Source organism: Scyliorhinus canicula, chromosome 3, assembly GCF_902713615.1.
Source record: "Scyliorhinus canicula chromosome 3, sScyCan1.1, whole genome shotgun sequence".
In the NCBI taxonomy this organism is placed as follows: domain Eukaryota; kingdom Metazoa; phylum Chordata; class Chondrichthyes; order Carcharhiniformes; family Scyliorhinidae; genus Scyliorhinus; species Scyliorhinus canicula.
The window spans coordinates 105,087,085-105,101,566 of record NC_052148.1 but is presented as its reverse complement, the minus strand read 5'-3'; the positions used below and the strand labels follow the sequence as shown (position 1 = coordinate 105,101,566).

The window sequence follows — 14,482 nt, the reverse complement described above, 5'->3', positions numbered from 1 at the left end:
GCAGGGTGCCCAGGTGGCACCAGCAGTGCCAGTGCACCATCTTGCCCAAAGGGCATGCAGCTGGGAGCCTTCGATCCCCTGGGAGACCCACATGAATGCCATTCTGTCTAGTCCCCATTTGTGGAGACCAGTGCTAAACAACGCTCACCCAAGGTCTCCAAGGCAAAGGGGATGAATCCCAAAGCCTCAGGTACCTCGAGAATCTGCACATTAGAATAAGGCTAGTTGTCAAAAATGTGATCCCGCCCACAATGACCGGGATTTACATCGCAATGTTTCACGATATCGCATTGGATCCCGTGAGGCGTTGCGAGTCGGGTAGACCCCGGGAGCAGGGTCTCCCAGCTTTTATCGGCCATGCTGCGCCGCGGTGAGCTGCTTTTCAGGCGCAGCGTGGCCATTGGATCACGCCTTCTTGGCATGGAGTTCGTTTGGTGGGAACACTGGTCAGAGAATGGAGCTGTTGGTTTACGGAACTTCCAAATTCCTGGTCATTGGGGTAAAGTTCCCACAGGGGTTCTCCATTCTACTGTCACAGCTTCGGAGGGATTTTTGTTTTCTTCACTGACGGGATGTGGGCGTCGCTAACTAAGCCAATATTTATTGCCCATCCCGAGTTGCACTTCAGAAGCATATCAGCAAAAAATAAAGAGAAGGTCGAAACATCCGATCGCACTTCCTCTGGATTTCCTGTTGAGAAAATAGAGCGAATGTATTGGTACTTATGTGTTGTGGTCCTATTTCCTTTGCAGTGTTTTATATCAAGTGCAGTAGGCATTGTGGGACAACAGTATGTTGTGTTCTGTTTTTTGCCTTGAGTGACCTGAAGGCATTGGCTAATGCTTGGGTACCATTTTACAGGAACTCCTTGTTCTCTAGTTTCTTGCCCAAGTAATCATTCTTTGTGAATGGCAGTAGCTATTTAACCATGGAGCAAGAAAGCTGAACTTTGTCCCGTCACCACCCGACATCCACACACATGCAGTGGAATCGTATAACCCTATCACGGTGGGGCAGGGCCATAAAATGCAGCGAGCCATTCAAAAAATTCATCGACAGCGGTGAGACCATAAAATTCCACCAGCGTAAAATTCTGCCAGCGTAAAATACCGCAAGTGTAAAATACCGCCTGTGTATTCATTAGATATTGATTAGTGCAGTAATCCCATCCAATGTTCCATCTCCAGTTAGGGATCACTGAGACCAACCTCAGAGCCATTCTACTTGAAAGCAGTTAGCTTCGATAAGACAAAGGGTGGGATTTTCTGCACCGCCAGCAATATGTGCTGTGGCGGTGGAGGCAGCCCACCATGGGCCGGCGGAGGAATACTTTGGTCCGCTGCTGTCAACAGGTTTCCCATTGTTCGTACCCACCACTGCCAGGGAGCCCACAATTGAGGATCGCCAATAGCGAGACCAGAAGATCCCATCGGCGGGAACAGCTGGAAATCCCACCCAAAGAATCCAACTTGGAACCTTTCTGACCTCTGTAGTACTTTGCTTTTATAAATTTGGAGTACCCAATAATTTTTTTCCAATCAAGTGGCAATTTAGTGTGGCCAATTCACCTACCCTGCACATCTTTGGGTTGTGGGGCGAAACCCACACAAACACGGGGAAAATGTGTAAACTCCACACGGACAGTGACCCAGAGCCGGGATCAAACCTGGGACCTCGGTGCCGTGAGGCTGCAGTGCTAACCACTGCGCCACAGTGCTGCCCGACCTCTGTATTTCTCTACTGAATCAAGCATTGTCCCCTCGCTTCTTACAACAAAATTTATTTCAGTTAATAGATCATTGTGGTGATTGCAAAACCAAATTTGGTCACTTTGTTGCAGCCAGTGTTGGCATTTCACGACTCATGAGACCAACAGCCATTGTATAAATATTTATGTCAAATATTTATGAACATAAACAAAGGTTTTTCCAAATTTTTAATAAGCCACATTAATTTACTGTCAGGTTATACGCAGAATTCTGATATCATTTCCTTCTGGAATGCAAACATTGCCACTCCTGGCACATTGGAAAAGCCTAATAGGCTTCAAACATTTTGAAAACGAAGAATCCTGAAAGACTAACAAATTCCCTCCTCTTTTGCAGTGTACTCCAAAATGTGGCCCTGGATTTAAGCATCGAATTGTATTGTGTAAGAGCAGTGACCTGAGCAAAACTTTCCCACCCTCCCATTGTTCAAATGAAGGCAAGCCCCCAGTCCGGATTCGCTGCAGCCTAGGGCGCTGCCCGCCACCTCGTTGGGTCACAGGAGAATGGGGCCAGGTAAGTTGGCACTCTTCCACATTTGTACTATTCTGAATCTTTATATATATATATATATATCCATGGTGATTCGTAGTGTGCAAACTAACATGGGCTGCAATTGGTAGAAGGAGACTATGAATGGGCCTGAATTATGTTGTTATTTCAACACACGTGAAAGCTATCTCGCCTACTGAGTCCATTCTGGCACATTGGAGAGCAATCCAATCAGTTCCACTCCCCCACTTTGTTCCTGCAGTTGAGCAAGTTTATTTTCCTCAAGTGCTCATTCAATTTTGTTTTAAAAGCTAAGCCCATTTCCATTTCCACCACCCTCATGGGCAACAAGTTCCAGGTCACTGCCATTCACTGTGTAAAAAGATTCTTCCTCACATCCCTTGCTTATAACCTTAAATCTGAATTCCCTAGTCCTTGTACCAGATAATGGGAGCTTCTTTTACATAGAAAATAGGAGCAGGAGTAGGCTGTTCAGCCCTTATAATTATAGAATCATCCAGTACAGAAGAGGCCCTTCAGCCCATCAAGCCTGCACTGACAAAAATAAAATAACTCTAATCTTGATTAATCCCACTTCCCGTCACTTGGTCCCATAGCTTTGAATGTTACGACATGTCAAGTGCTCATCCAAATACTTTTTAAAGATTGTGAGGTTTCCTGCCTCAACTACCCTCCCAGGCAGTGCATTCCAGATTCCCACCACCCTCTGGGTGAGAATATTTTTCTTCAAATCCCCTTTCACCTTAAAACTATGTCCCTTGGTTATTGACCTTTCAACTAAGGGGAGCAGCTGCTTTCTATCCACCCTGCCCATGCCCCTCATAATCTTATGCACCTCAGTCAGGTCCCCTCTCAGCCTCTCAGCTCCAAAGAAAACAACCTGAGGTTATCCAGCCTCTCTTCATAGCTGGAATGCTCCATCCCAGGCAACATCCTGGTGAATCTCCTCTGCACCCTCTCTCGTGCAATCACATCCTTCCTATGGTGCGGTGATCAGAACTGGCCACAGTACTCCAGCGGTAGTCTCACCAATGCCCAGTATTACTGAAGCATAGCCTCCTTACTTTTGTAATCAATTCTTCTCACAATAAACAATTCTATTAGCTTTCCTAATTGCTTGCTGAATCTGTATACCAGCCTTTTGTGATTCATGGATGAGGATACCCAGATCCCTCTGCACCTCAGAGCTCTTTAATCTCTCACCATTGAGATAACAAGCTTTTTTAAATTCTAACTATGGATAATTTCACATTTGCCACATTACACTCCATTTCTTTGCCCGTTCGCTTAAGCTATCTATGTCCCTTTGTAGCCTCCTTACGGCTTCTTCATAATTCACTTTCATACCTATATTTGTGTCATCATGAAATTTATCAACCATACCTTCAGCCCCTTCATCTAAGCAATTTATATAAAGTGTAAAAAGTTGAGCCCCCAACACTGACCCCTGTGGCACATCACCTGTCACATTCTACCAAATAAAAAAGACCCATTTGTGTCAAATCTCTATTTCCTGTAAGCTAGTCAATCTTCAATCCTTGTCACTATGTCACTGCCGACACCATGAGCTTTTATTTTCCGCAATATCCTTTGATGTGGCACCTTATCAAATGCCATCTGGAAATCTAAGTACATCAACTGATTCCCCTTGACCCACAGCACATGACTCCTTCAAAGAACTCCAATAAAGCAGTTAAATATGATTTCCCTTTCACAAAACCATGTTGCCTCTGCCTGATTGCTTTGAATTTTTCCAAGTGCTCTGTTATAACATCTTTAATAATGGCTTCTAACATTTTCCCGATGGCAGATGTTAGGCTAACTGATCTGTAGTTTCCTGCTTTCTGTTTCCCTCTGTTTTTGAATAAAGGAATTACATTTATTATCTTCCAACCTAATGAACCTTCACGAAGACTAGTGAATTTTGGAAAATTAAAACCAATGCAGCAACTGTTTAATTAGTCACTTCTTTTAAGACCTCACGGTGAAGTCCATCCGGACCAGAAGATTTGTCTGTCCACAGATCCAACAATTTGCTCAATACCATTTCCCTGGTGATGGTAATTTTCCTGAGTTGCTCCCTCAACTTCCATTTCCTGATTTACAGCTATTTCTGGGATGTTACCTGTGTCCTCTACAGTGAAGGCCGATGCAAAATACCTGTTTAATTCTTCTGCCATAGCCCTGCTTTCCATTATCAATTCCCCACATGCACTTTCTATAGGACCAATGCTCACTTTGTTAACTTTATTCTTATTTAAATAGCTTTCTTTACTCATACCAACCAAAATCATGAGTTTTGAGACTTGGAACTAAATTGGAGATGGTTGATTTGAGAATTGTAACATCCAATCGCGAATAAGCAACCTTAATTATTAACAACTGACCCATTTAAACTATTCTGCAAAGCTATTAATAGATGAAATAGTCACCAATTAATTACACATCGCCTGAAGCAATTCACTTTTAGTCGAGGTACTTGATAAAGATAATTATGCCTGTGGTGAATATTGTTGCAGATTGCTATCAACTACAAACTGAGATTGATTTACTGAAATACTTTAAAGCTATCTCCAGGATTTTGAATGTGAAGCAGATTTGAGGCACAGAGAGAATTACCATTCGCTATTTACATAGAATTACAGAATCTGTCACACAGAAACAGACCATTCATTCCAAGTAGTCTATGTCAGTGTTTCTACTCCAATTGGCCTGCCTCTTACTCAAATACTTTTTGCCACCCTGTCTTATATTGCCCTATTTCCTTCTCACTGATGTATGCATCAAGCTTCCACTTAAATGCGGCAATGCTATCTCCTCCAATCACTCCATGTGGCAACGAATTCCGCATTCTGTCTACTCTGTGTGAGGTTTGCCTTCTTTATTGAATTCCTTTTTACCCGCAAGCATTAGATCTGTTTCAATATTTTTGGTGATAAGGCTGCGAAGTCAGGTTATTTTTTTTTAAGAAAATTTTATTCAAGGCAGTTTCACATGTACACACAGAAAAATCAGAAGAACAACAGAAAAACTCAATAAACAACCACACCCCACCTGCTCCCCTGACGCCAACCCCCACCACATCCCACCTTCCCCATTTTAAACTCCCTACCTCCCCAAACCGCACCCCACCCCCCCCTTGCTGAGCCCTCAATCCTTCTTAAAGAAATCGATAACCAGCTGCCACCTCTGGGTGAACCTCTCTGCCGACCCCTCAGAACGATCTTAACCTTCTCCAGCCTCAGGAATTCCGCCAGGTCACTCACCCACACATGCCCGCTTTCAGTGGCTCTGAAGCCCGCCACCCAAGCAAAACCCGTCTCTGGGCTATCAGGGAGGCAAAGGCCAAAACTTCGGCCTCTCTCACCCCTGGACCCTCGGATCTTCCGACACCCCAAATATAACCTCCTCTGGACTCAGAACCACCTCCACCCCCAGCACCTCAGACATCACTTCCGACAACCCCTGCCAGAACCCCTTAAATATTGGACACGCCCAAAGCATGTGGACATAGTTCGTGGGGCCCCACGCACCAGCCACACCTATCCTCTACCCCCGCAAAAAAACCTACTCATCCTCGCCACGGTCATATGAGCCCTATGCACCACTTTAAACTGGATGAGGCTTAACCTCGCACATGACGAGGACCATTCTCCCTCCCCAAGGCCTCCGCCCACGTCTCAGCCCCCACCTCCCCTCTCATCGCCTCCTCCCATTTCCTCTTGATATCCCCCACCAGGGTTCCCTCCCATTTCATCAATTCCTTATAAACACCCGGCGCCTTCCCTCCCCTATTTCGTCCTTCGACAGCACCTTGTGTTGCAACCCAGGGGTAGCAGCTCAGGAAAGGACGGCATCTCTCTCCTTACAAAATCCCGAACTGCAGGTACCTGCACAATGGCAGGCCGAGGATCAGGCTACACTGGAGTAGATCGAGATCGGGTTACATCATCGCAGGCCGATGATCAGGCTACACCGGGATAGGTCGAGATCGGGCTATACCATAGCAGGCCGAGGATCAGCCTACACTGGGATAGGTCGAGATCTCGCTACACTGGGATAGATCGAGATCGGGCTACACCATAGCAGGCCGAGAATCTGTCTACACTGGGATAGATCGAGATCGGGCTACACCATAGCAGGCCGAGAATCTGTCTACACTGGGATAGATCGAGATCGGGCGACACCATCGCAGGCCGATGATCAGGCTACACTGGGATAGGTCGAGATCGGCTACACTATAGCAGGCCGAGGATCAGCCTACACTGGGATAGGTTGAGATTGGGCTACACTGGGATAGGTCGAGATCGGGCGACACCATAGCAGGCTGAGGATCAGCCTACACTGGGAAATGAAATGAAATGAAAATCGCTTATTGTCACGAGTAGGCTTCAATGAAGCTACTGTGAAAAACCCTAGTCGCCACATTCCGGCGCCTGTCCGGGGAGGTTGGTACGGGAATTGAACCGTGCTGCTGGCCTGCTTGGTCTGCTTTAAAAGCCAGCGATTTAGCCCAGTGAGCTAAACCAGCCCCTAATATAGGTCGAGATCCGTCTACACCATAGCAGGCCGAGGATCAGCCTACACTGGGATAGATCGAGATCGGGCGATACCATAGCAGGCCGAGGATCAGCCTACACTGGGATAGGTTGAGATCGGGCTACACAGGGATAGGTCGAGATCGAGCGACACCATAGCAGGCCGAGGATCAGCCTACACTGGGATAGATCGAGATCGGGCTACACTGGGATAGGTCAAGATTGGGCTACACCATGGCAGGCCGAGGATCAGGCTACACTGGGGTAGATCGAGATCGGGCTACACCATGGCAGGCCGAGAATCAGGATACATTGGGGTAGATCGAGATCGGGCTACACCATGGCAGGCCGAGGATCAGCCTACACTGGGATAGGTCGAGATCGGACTAAACTGAGATAGGTCGAGATCGGGCGACACCATAGCAGGCCGAGGATCAGGCTACACTGGGGTAGATCGAGATCGGGCTACACAGGGATAGGTCGAGATCGGGCTACACCATAGCAAGCTGATGATCAGGCTACACTATGGTAGGTTGAGGGTCAGGCTACATCAGGACAGGCTGAGAGTCAGGCTACAATGAAGAAGGTCGAGGATTGGGCTATGTTGTGACAGGCTGATGGTCAGGTTATGTCAGATCAGGCAAGCATCAGGCTATGCCATGGCAGGCTCAAGCTCAATCTATACCAGGGACAACTTACACCAGGGACAACCAAAGGTCAGGCTATGTCGGAGCAGGTCAAGGGTCAAGCTACACATGGACTGATTGAAGTTCACACTATGATGGGACAGACCAAGTCTTAAATATGCAGCAGCTGGCCAAGGGTCCCTGTATGACAGGCAAAATTGTGACAGGCCAACAGTCATATTACACCAGGATAAGCGCTCAGATCTACCTGCTATTTGCTTCATCCTCTAGCCAACAGATGTGGAGCCCATCAATATTACTCAGATGAATCACACCATAAATTCAGCGGAATCAGCAGCATATCCTTTCAACCAACTGAATTTCCACCTTGGCACACCTCCACTGTTATGCAGTCTATATCTTCAATAAAGTTATCAAAAGAAAACAACGCTTTAGCCCTTTGCAAGATTAAAGTCAAAACAAGTTTTAAGCTAAGCATGTTTTCATTATCTGCATGAAGTCTACGAATGCTAAGTATTCAACATGAACTTCTGTTCCTTATTTATTGCAGTGTTCTGCACAGTGTGGTCTTGGCCAGCAGATGAGGACAGTCCAGTGTCTCTCATATACGGGTCAACCATCTAGTGAGTGTCCTGAAACTCTTCGACCACCCTCAATGCAACAGTGTGAGAGCAAATGTGATGCTACTCCCATCGCCAATGCAGAAGGTTGGTACTTTAAAAATGCACAATTGGATTAGGTGACACTTCAGGAAATACTTTCTGAATCCCATCAGTTTGAATTGTCTCAAGTATTTTTATGCACAGGATTCCTGTTAAGAGACACTCAAACTTTCTAAATTGCTCCAGTGTGGCGTGTTGCTAGCTGGTTCAAATACACGGGCCTGTTTCTTGTGCCAGCAAAACCTCTGCCAAGTGAAAACAATGGCGTTTGAAAACATAAGTGCTGTTTTAAAAGGAAACAAGTTTGTGGATCATGTGTACGTAGAATTTTATAAAAGAACAGTAGATTCATGTCAACTGACGTAGGCTCCATATTCCAAATGTCAAGTGGCAAAAAATGAGTTCCTTCTACTGGTAAAAGTCAGTCCTTTGAAGTGTTTAATTCATTGACATTTGCTTTGGCACACACAATTTTGATAGTTAAATGCAAAATATTACCAGATTTTAACAACTGGGATTGTGGAAAATAGTGAAACAAATACTCTAGGTAGTAGGTTGCTTTTTTAAAAAAAAACAATTGTTCAGTTCTTATTTTTAACTACTTGAACAGCTTTGTCGTCAGCACGCCATGTTTACCTACAGATTGGTTTCAGAGCAGATTGGGCAGTTGCAAACAGTCAAAATAAGTTTCTTACAATAAATCACTTTTTTTGAAAAAATCATTTTTGGAGGAAATGTCTGTATGTTTTCTCAATTGATGACAGAAGTGAGGCTGCATTTAGCTAAGCAGTTTCAAACAGTTTATACCAATGACAGACATGCTGTTGAACTCAGCATCTGTTTGGGTTCTTGAGCTATGCTTTTTGCATTCTGGTATTTGTTTGAAGCCAGACTTTGAAGCATTGCTTCTGTTAAGTGTACTAGTATTACATTCGGTGTTGAGACTATACTGTAGTACAAACACCAACAGTCCAGTCTGAACTACAATCTATGAAATACAGTTCTGTCCCATTTCTTTTAAGGTATGTGTGTGTGGCTACAGGATCGAGACAGCGCAAGATCACTTGAAAATTAAACCAAAATTCCATTTTAGTCATTTTTCATGCAGTTTCAAGTTTCCTTGTAGTTTATGTAGCATACCTCTCACAGTAGCTGCCAATACTTTGTCATTTCTTGTTCATTGTTTTGAGCGTAACATATATCCTCGGTGTATTCCACATATGTAAATTAAGAGGCGGAAATTCTTTACGATTCATTGATTCCAGACTAAGTATCCTTTAACCAATTGTTTGGCAAATTCCAGAAAGAATATTCCACCTGTGGTTATTGTACATTTTACAAAAGTAAATCATAAAAGATAAACCATGAACGTAGCTTAGCAATGTAAAAGTTGGAAATTCTTGAAATAAGCAGCAGCATAGTCATTACCTGAAAGAGAAAAAAAACATAACATTTTGGATGGGATCATTCATCAAATCATACAGCATTTCCTTTCTTCTGAAGAAATTAATTTTGACATTGGCATGAATTTTATGCTCTCCCACCAGCAGGATGGGGAGTGTGAAATTGCAGGGACAGGATTCCCTCCATGCTCCCATCCGCCCCGACCACCCAGTGACTTTAAGCTGGGGAAGGCAAGGCTTTGGATGGGAAGCCCACGCTTGCCTCAATTGAGGCCCTTAAGTGGCTAATTAATGGTGACTTAAAGGCCGTTTCCCACCTTGCCTTAATTCTTAGGCTGGCGAGAACATTGAACTTACAGGGGGCAAAGCTGGAAAGAAAGTTAGTTCTCGGGAGAAAAATATGGGTGGGGACGGGTTGTGGGGACACCTCCATCAGAAGCCCCCTTCTGACTTAAGGCCCAGTGACCTCTGAACCCCCTGGTCTCTTCCTCAAGATGCCGATCATCCCCAATGCAATCTTCCAGGCCTTCCCTACTCTCCCCGTCCTGGGGCCCTTTACAATTGCCCTGTCCTCCGGCACTTAGGCTCAGGCAACCTGATGCAGTTCCTCTTCTGACTACAGCAGCACTGTCTTATCGACTGGCAGCTCTCTAAGGCTCCCACGTGAGAGGCGGAAATCCTGCAGCCAATCAATGGTCATTGGAGTTTAAATTGGCTGTGGGGAAGTCGGAACCGGTGGGGATTCTTTGCAGGTGGGAGGCGAGCCACCACTACCCAAAAAATTCAGGCCATTCGTTGATGGCTTATACTATATTCTTCCCAATGCTGAAATAGGAATCTGGTGTTAATGTCAATTGCTTTGATATGGTTGGACAAAGGCAAATAACATGTAGAAAAATGCATATTTAATTGCTTTCGGAAACGGTAAGAAATACCTTCAGCATGTGACCGACCACCAGTTCTTCTGACAACAAATTATAGGGTAAAATCCACTACGAATCTGCACTCAATGGCAGTATGGTTCATAAAATCAAAGCTAGAACATTGCAAGGCAATCTCCAATCTCTGCTTCCTTCAAGTGGGCTCCACATATGAGCACGGGATTGGGATATTTATCCATCTATGTGCATGATAGGATATGGAAATGCAACATCGTTTTTTTTAAAAATAGCTTATAAACTGGAAATAAAACAAATTGGAGCAAATGGCACAACAGTTCTTCAAAGATTTACTTCATCTATCTGGAGGAAAAGTGAGGTGCTTCTAGTGGAGGCGTATACATCTTGGAAGTGAGTCATGTCAGTTTTGTTGCCTTACTCAGTGCTGTCAATTCTTTTACTTTTCATAGAATGCAAAGATGTGAACAAAGTGGCTTACTGCCCACTGGTGCTGAAGTTCAAGTTCTGCAGCAGAGCATACTTTAGACAGATGTGCTGTAAGACCTGCCAAGGACATTGACCCGAAACAAGCCTCGTTAATTCTATCATGGAAAACGTGCCTGCCCTGAATACACACAATGGAATGGGATTTGATGTCCCCCAAAGTCTTTACCCTGTGGAAAATGTAACCACTGGTCAGCTTCAGCTGACAAAAATTTGCTGTTATTTTAACTTCTGTGAAGTGGGATTTAAAAAAAACAAAGGTGCTGGACACAGAGGAGGAGATGCCAGTTTTAAGTTTTCTGCTCAGCCACATGAAAAACACTCAGCTGTTAAGAACATGCATGGTCACTTGAACAAATTGAATAGTTGGTTCACCTCCAGGGACCAGAACGTCAATGTAATATATATTGGATCTAAATAAGAAAGAGAGCAATTTGTATATGTTCAAATGCCGATAAAGCAGAAAACAATAATTATTTGAGCTTGCCTAGCTACATAAAACTCTGAAATGTTTTCGATACACTTCAAAAACGTTACAATTATTTATCTCACGTAACAGTGACCAAAATAGTTTTATAGTATCAACTGATAAGTTATTTAAAAAAGAACCAAAAATGGAACACATTTATTCTGTATGTGGTGCTACAATTCCAATGCTTTCTGCTGAAATTCTATTTTCAAGGAGCCATGGTTTTAAAAAATAATGATGTATCTACCCTGGAACTCTCAATCAGGAGAGTTAATCCATTTAGTAAGTGAAAGTGGAGCAAATCATCCATCCTGTAGGTCTACAGGAGTGCTTCAAAATCAATGAAAGTTTCTTGCTGCCAGACAGAGTTGAAAATTAAGGCATGTTGACAAAATAATTTTACCATGATTCCATTCACTAAGATTTGTTAATAAAATAAAAGGGAAACACAGATGTTTCTTGCTGAAGCTATTGTAAAGTAAGGGGTGGCAGAGATCATGAACTCGAGCATTGTTCTGCCAGTGCAAATGATGCCTAGAGCTTGGATTCGACCAGTCTCACTACCTTTGTTTATGCTACTGGTTTTGGAGTGGCCTCGACCACACAGGCATCCAGTTTCTTAAATCATGCTCGGTTCAAGCAGTTCTGGTCAAGACCACCATGCTAGGCATAATGTAAAGACAGACTATTCACTTTGAAATGAGTCACACCTTTCAGCAAAGCTTGTAATAAAAAGAAAGAAAGAAATGCTCCAGATGCTTCCCTGCTTCGAAAGGGGAAACACCTGTTTCAAAATAATTTCTGTGCTGCTAAACAGATAAGTGCAGCCAAAGAATATTTGCAAAAGAGAAAATATAAATGGTGTTAGGATATTTAGGTAGCACTACTCTCACTAGGAATATTAAGCAATACATTACGTTTAGAGTTGACAATGTACTGTTACCTTAATTATATTTAAATGTGAAACCACATAGTATTTGTACACAAAAGCTAAAAGAAAACAGACATGATTCCAAAGCCCAATGCTAGCAGAGTAAATGGCCTAGCTTGATTAAGGACTCAATATCGAGATAATAAAAGAGGATACTTGTTCATATAACTATAGTACTTGAAAACTTGCAGTTTGCAGCAGGTACTTTATGAATGTGCATTTGTGTTGGACTGTGCCTCTTTTGTCTAGTGCAATGAACCTACCTTAAGTGAGAATATTTGTAAATCATTGTGTACAAAAACCATTAACATGCAAAACAGGGCACTTTTCATCAGTTAGGTGAGATTCTGTAGATTTTGAATGAAACAAATGTTTAGTAGAGTACATTTATTTTCATTTCAAAATAATTATTTTAAAGTAATTTTCATGAAAAATGTGATTTTTTTTAAATAAAGAGAACTAACCAGCTAACTATACATCACAAAATTTAATAAGCAAGGATGTGATTTGTTACACAAAAATGTACAAATTGACAATTTTCTTTCACGGCAGCCTGCACAGGAAATTGTCATGTCGCACATTTGGTCTGAAGTCATAGCTACAAACAAAATCCTTTCTGATGTAAATACAGACCAACAAGGTTTTTTTTGACAATCTGTATATGATGTTTTGCTGCACACTTGGTCATAACCATGGAAATCCTGTCTGTCATCTACTACCTCTTGACAGTATTTTTAAACAGCTTTCTTCCACAACGCAACTGTCCATCAAACACCTATCACGAGGCTTGCTTAACAAACCTGTTCCAAACATTGGACGTCTTTCTGAACAAAACTATCTATCCTGGTGCTGTCATGCCTTGAGAAGTCTTAAGTTATCATAAAGGGAATACTGTTGCTATGACAATCCCAAGAATGGGGCCCTCATATTAGTGCTTTAATACTCCAGGGCATGAGTGTGTTTATCAATAAATGTTGCATTTCAACAAGGAACTTTATTTAAAGAATTCTTCTTTACCTCAGATTAGGTATTTACATTGCAAAGATTTGTTTCCATGGACATATTTTTGTTCTGTGGTACTGGTGCTATATAACCAGGGAGTTGAATGTATATCTACATATAGAACAGCACTGAGTGGAATAAAAACAACTCCCTCAATCAATATTGGATTGCATTATTAAAGGGAACAGAACGAAAAATGTATTTGAATTAATAAACTGAGAAAGAAAAACTAGCTGAGAGAAAAAAACTTCAAACTGGGACTCAATGTGGAACTGAAATTGGACCAGAAAGTAAAGAAATGTGTTCAAATAGCACAGTACATTGCTGCTGCTACTTTGTAGCCACCTTAATATCAAAGTTGGATCCTTTCTATAGTTTTCAAACTGATAACAGAAATAATTGCGCAAGCTGTAAAGGAGTTTGACAGGTCTGCCATTGCTGAGAAGAACAGTACATTGTAGCCAGTACGATGAAGAGCCCAAGGCACACATTGCAGTATTATCAGCATCTGGTCATAGAGACTAAGAAAGGACTTGTCCACAGGTATATCCCCAAGGTGCATACTTCATGGAACGATACACTTAATTATGGATTCTATTAATCACTGAATGTCACATAAATATCCTTATCCAGAATGGAAACTAGCATTGTATTATTGTGATTAGTTGCTTATATTTTATATTCAGTATTAATGTGGTACACTGTTACTAAATATTTTCTTTTTTGTAAATTATATGCTAATTTATTGCCATGTTTCAAGACACTTGTTCTACATTCATTTCACTGCATATATTGAAAGGTAATACTGAATGCCGTGAAATGATATTCCATATTTGTGACACAGATTGTTTTTTTTTTCCCTAGGTAATTTAAAACAATAAAAATGCAGCTTCTAAACATAGAAGAATTTCTGTCACCCTGTTGTTTATTTTCTGGATTACCTATGAACCTAGGAACATACAAATTAGATGTGGGAATAGGCCATTCGCCCTTTGAGCCTGCCCTGTCATTTGACAAGATCATAGCTGATCTATTGTGGTCTTAACTCTACTGTCCTATCTAACCCCTACATATTTGCCTCCCTTGTCAATCAAGAAGCCACCTAACTCAGCCTTAAAAATATTCAATGGTGGGGTGGCACGGTGGTGCAGTGGTTTACACTGCCTGCC

At 42.7% G+C, this 14,482-nt stretch overlaps 1 protein-coding gene across 1 annotated transcript in view; it reads left to right on the top strand.

Annotated features, from left to right (window-relative positions):
- The window catches only part of adamts6 (ADAM metallopeptidase with thrombospondin type 1 motif, 6), a 429,889-nt gene extending 415,675 nt beyond the window's left edge, over positions 1-14,214 (top strand). The window contains exons 23-25 of the mRNA XM_038791039.1: positions 2,106-2,282; positions 8,015-8,171; positions 10,878-14,214. Of these exons, the coding sequence (XP_038646967.1) occupies positions 2,106-2,282; positions 8,015-8,171; positions 10,878-10,987 (444 nt within the window). The 3' untranslated portion in view covers positions 10,988-14,214. The remainder of the gene's footprint in view (positions 1-2,105; positions 2,283-8,014; positions 8,172-10,877) is intronic.
- The last annotated feature ends 268 nt before the right edge of the window (positions 14,215-14,482 follow it).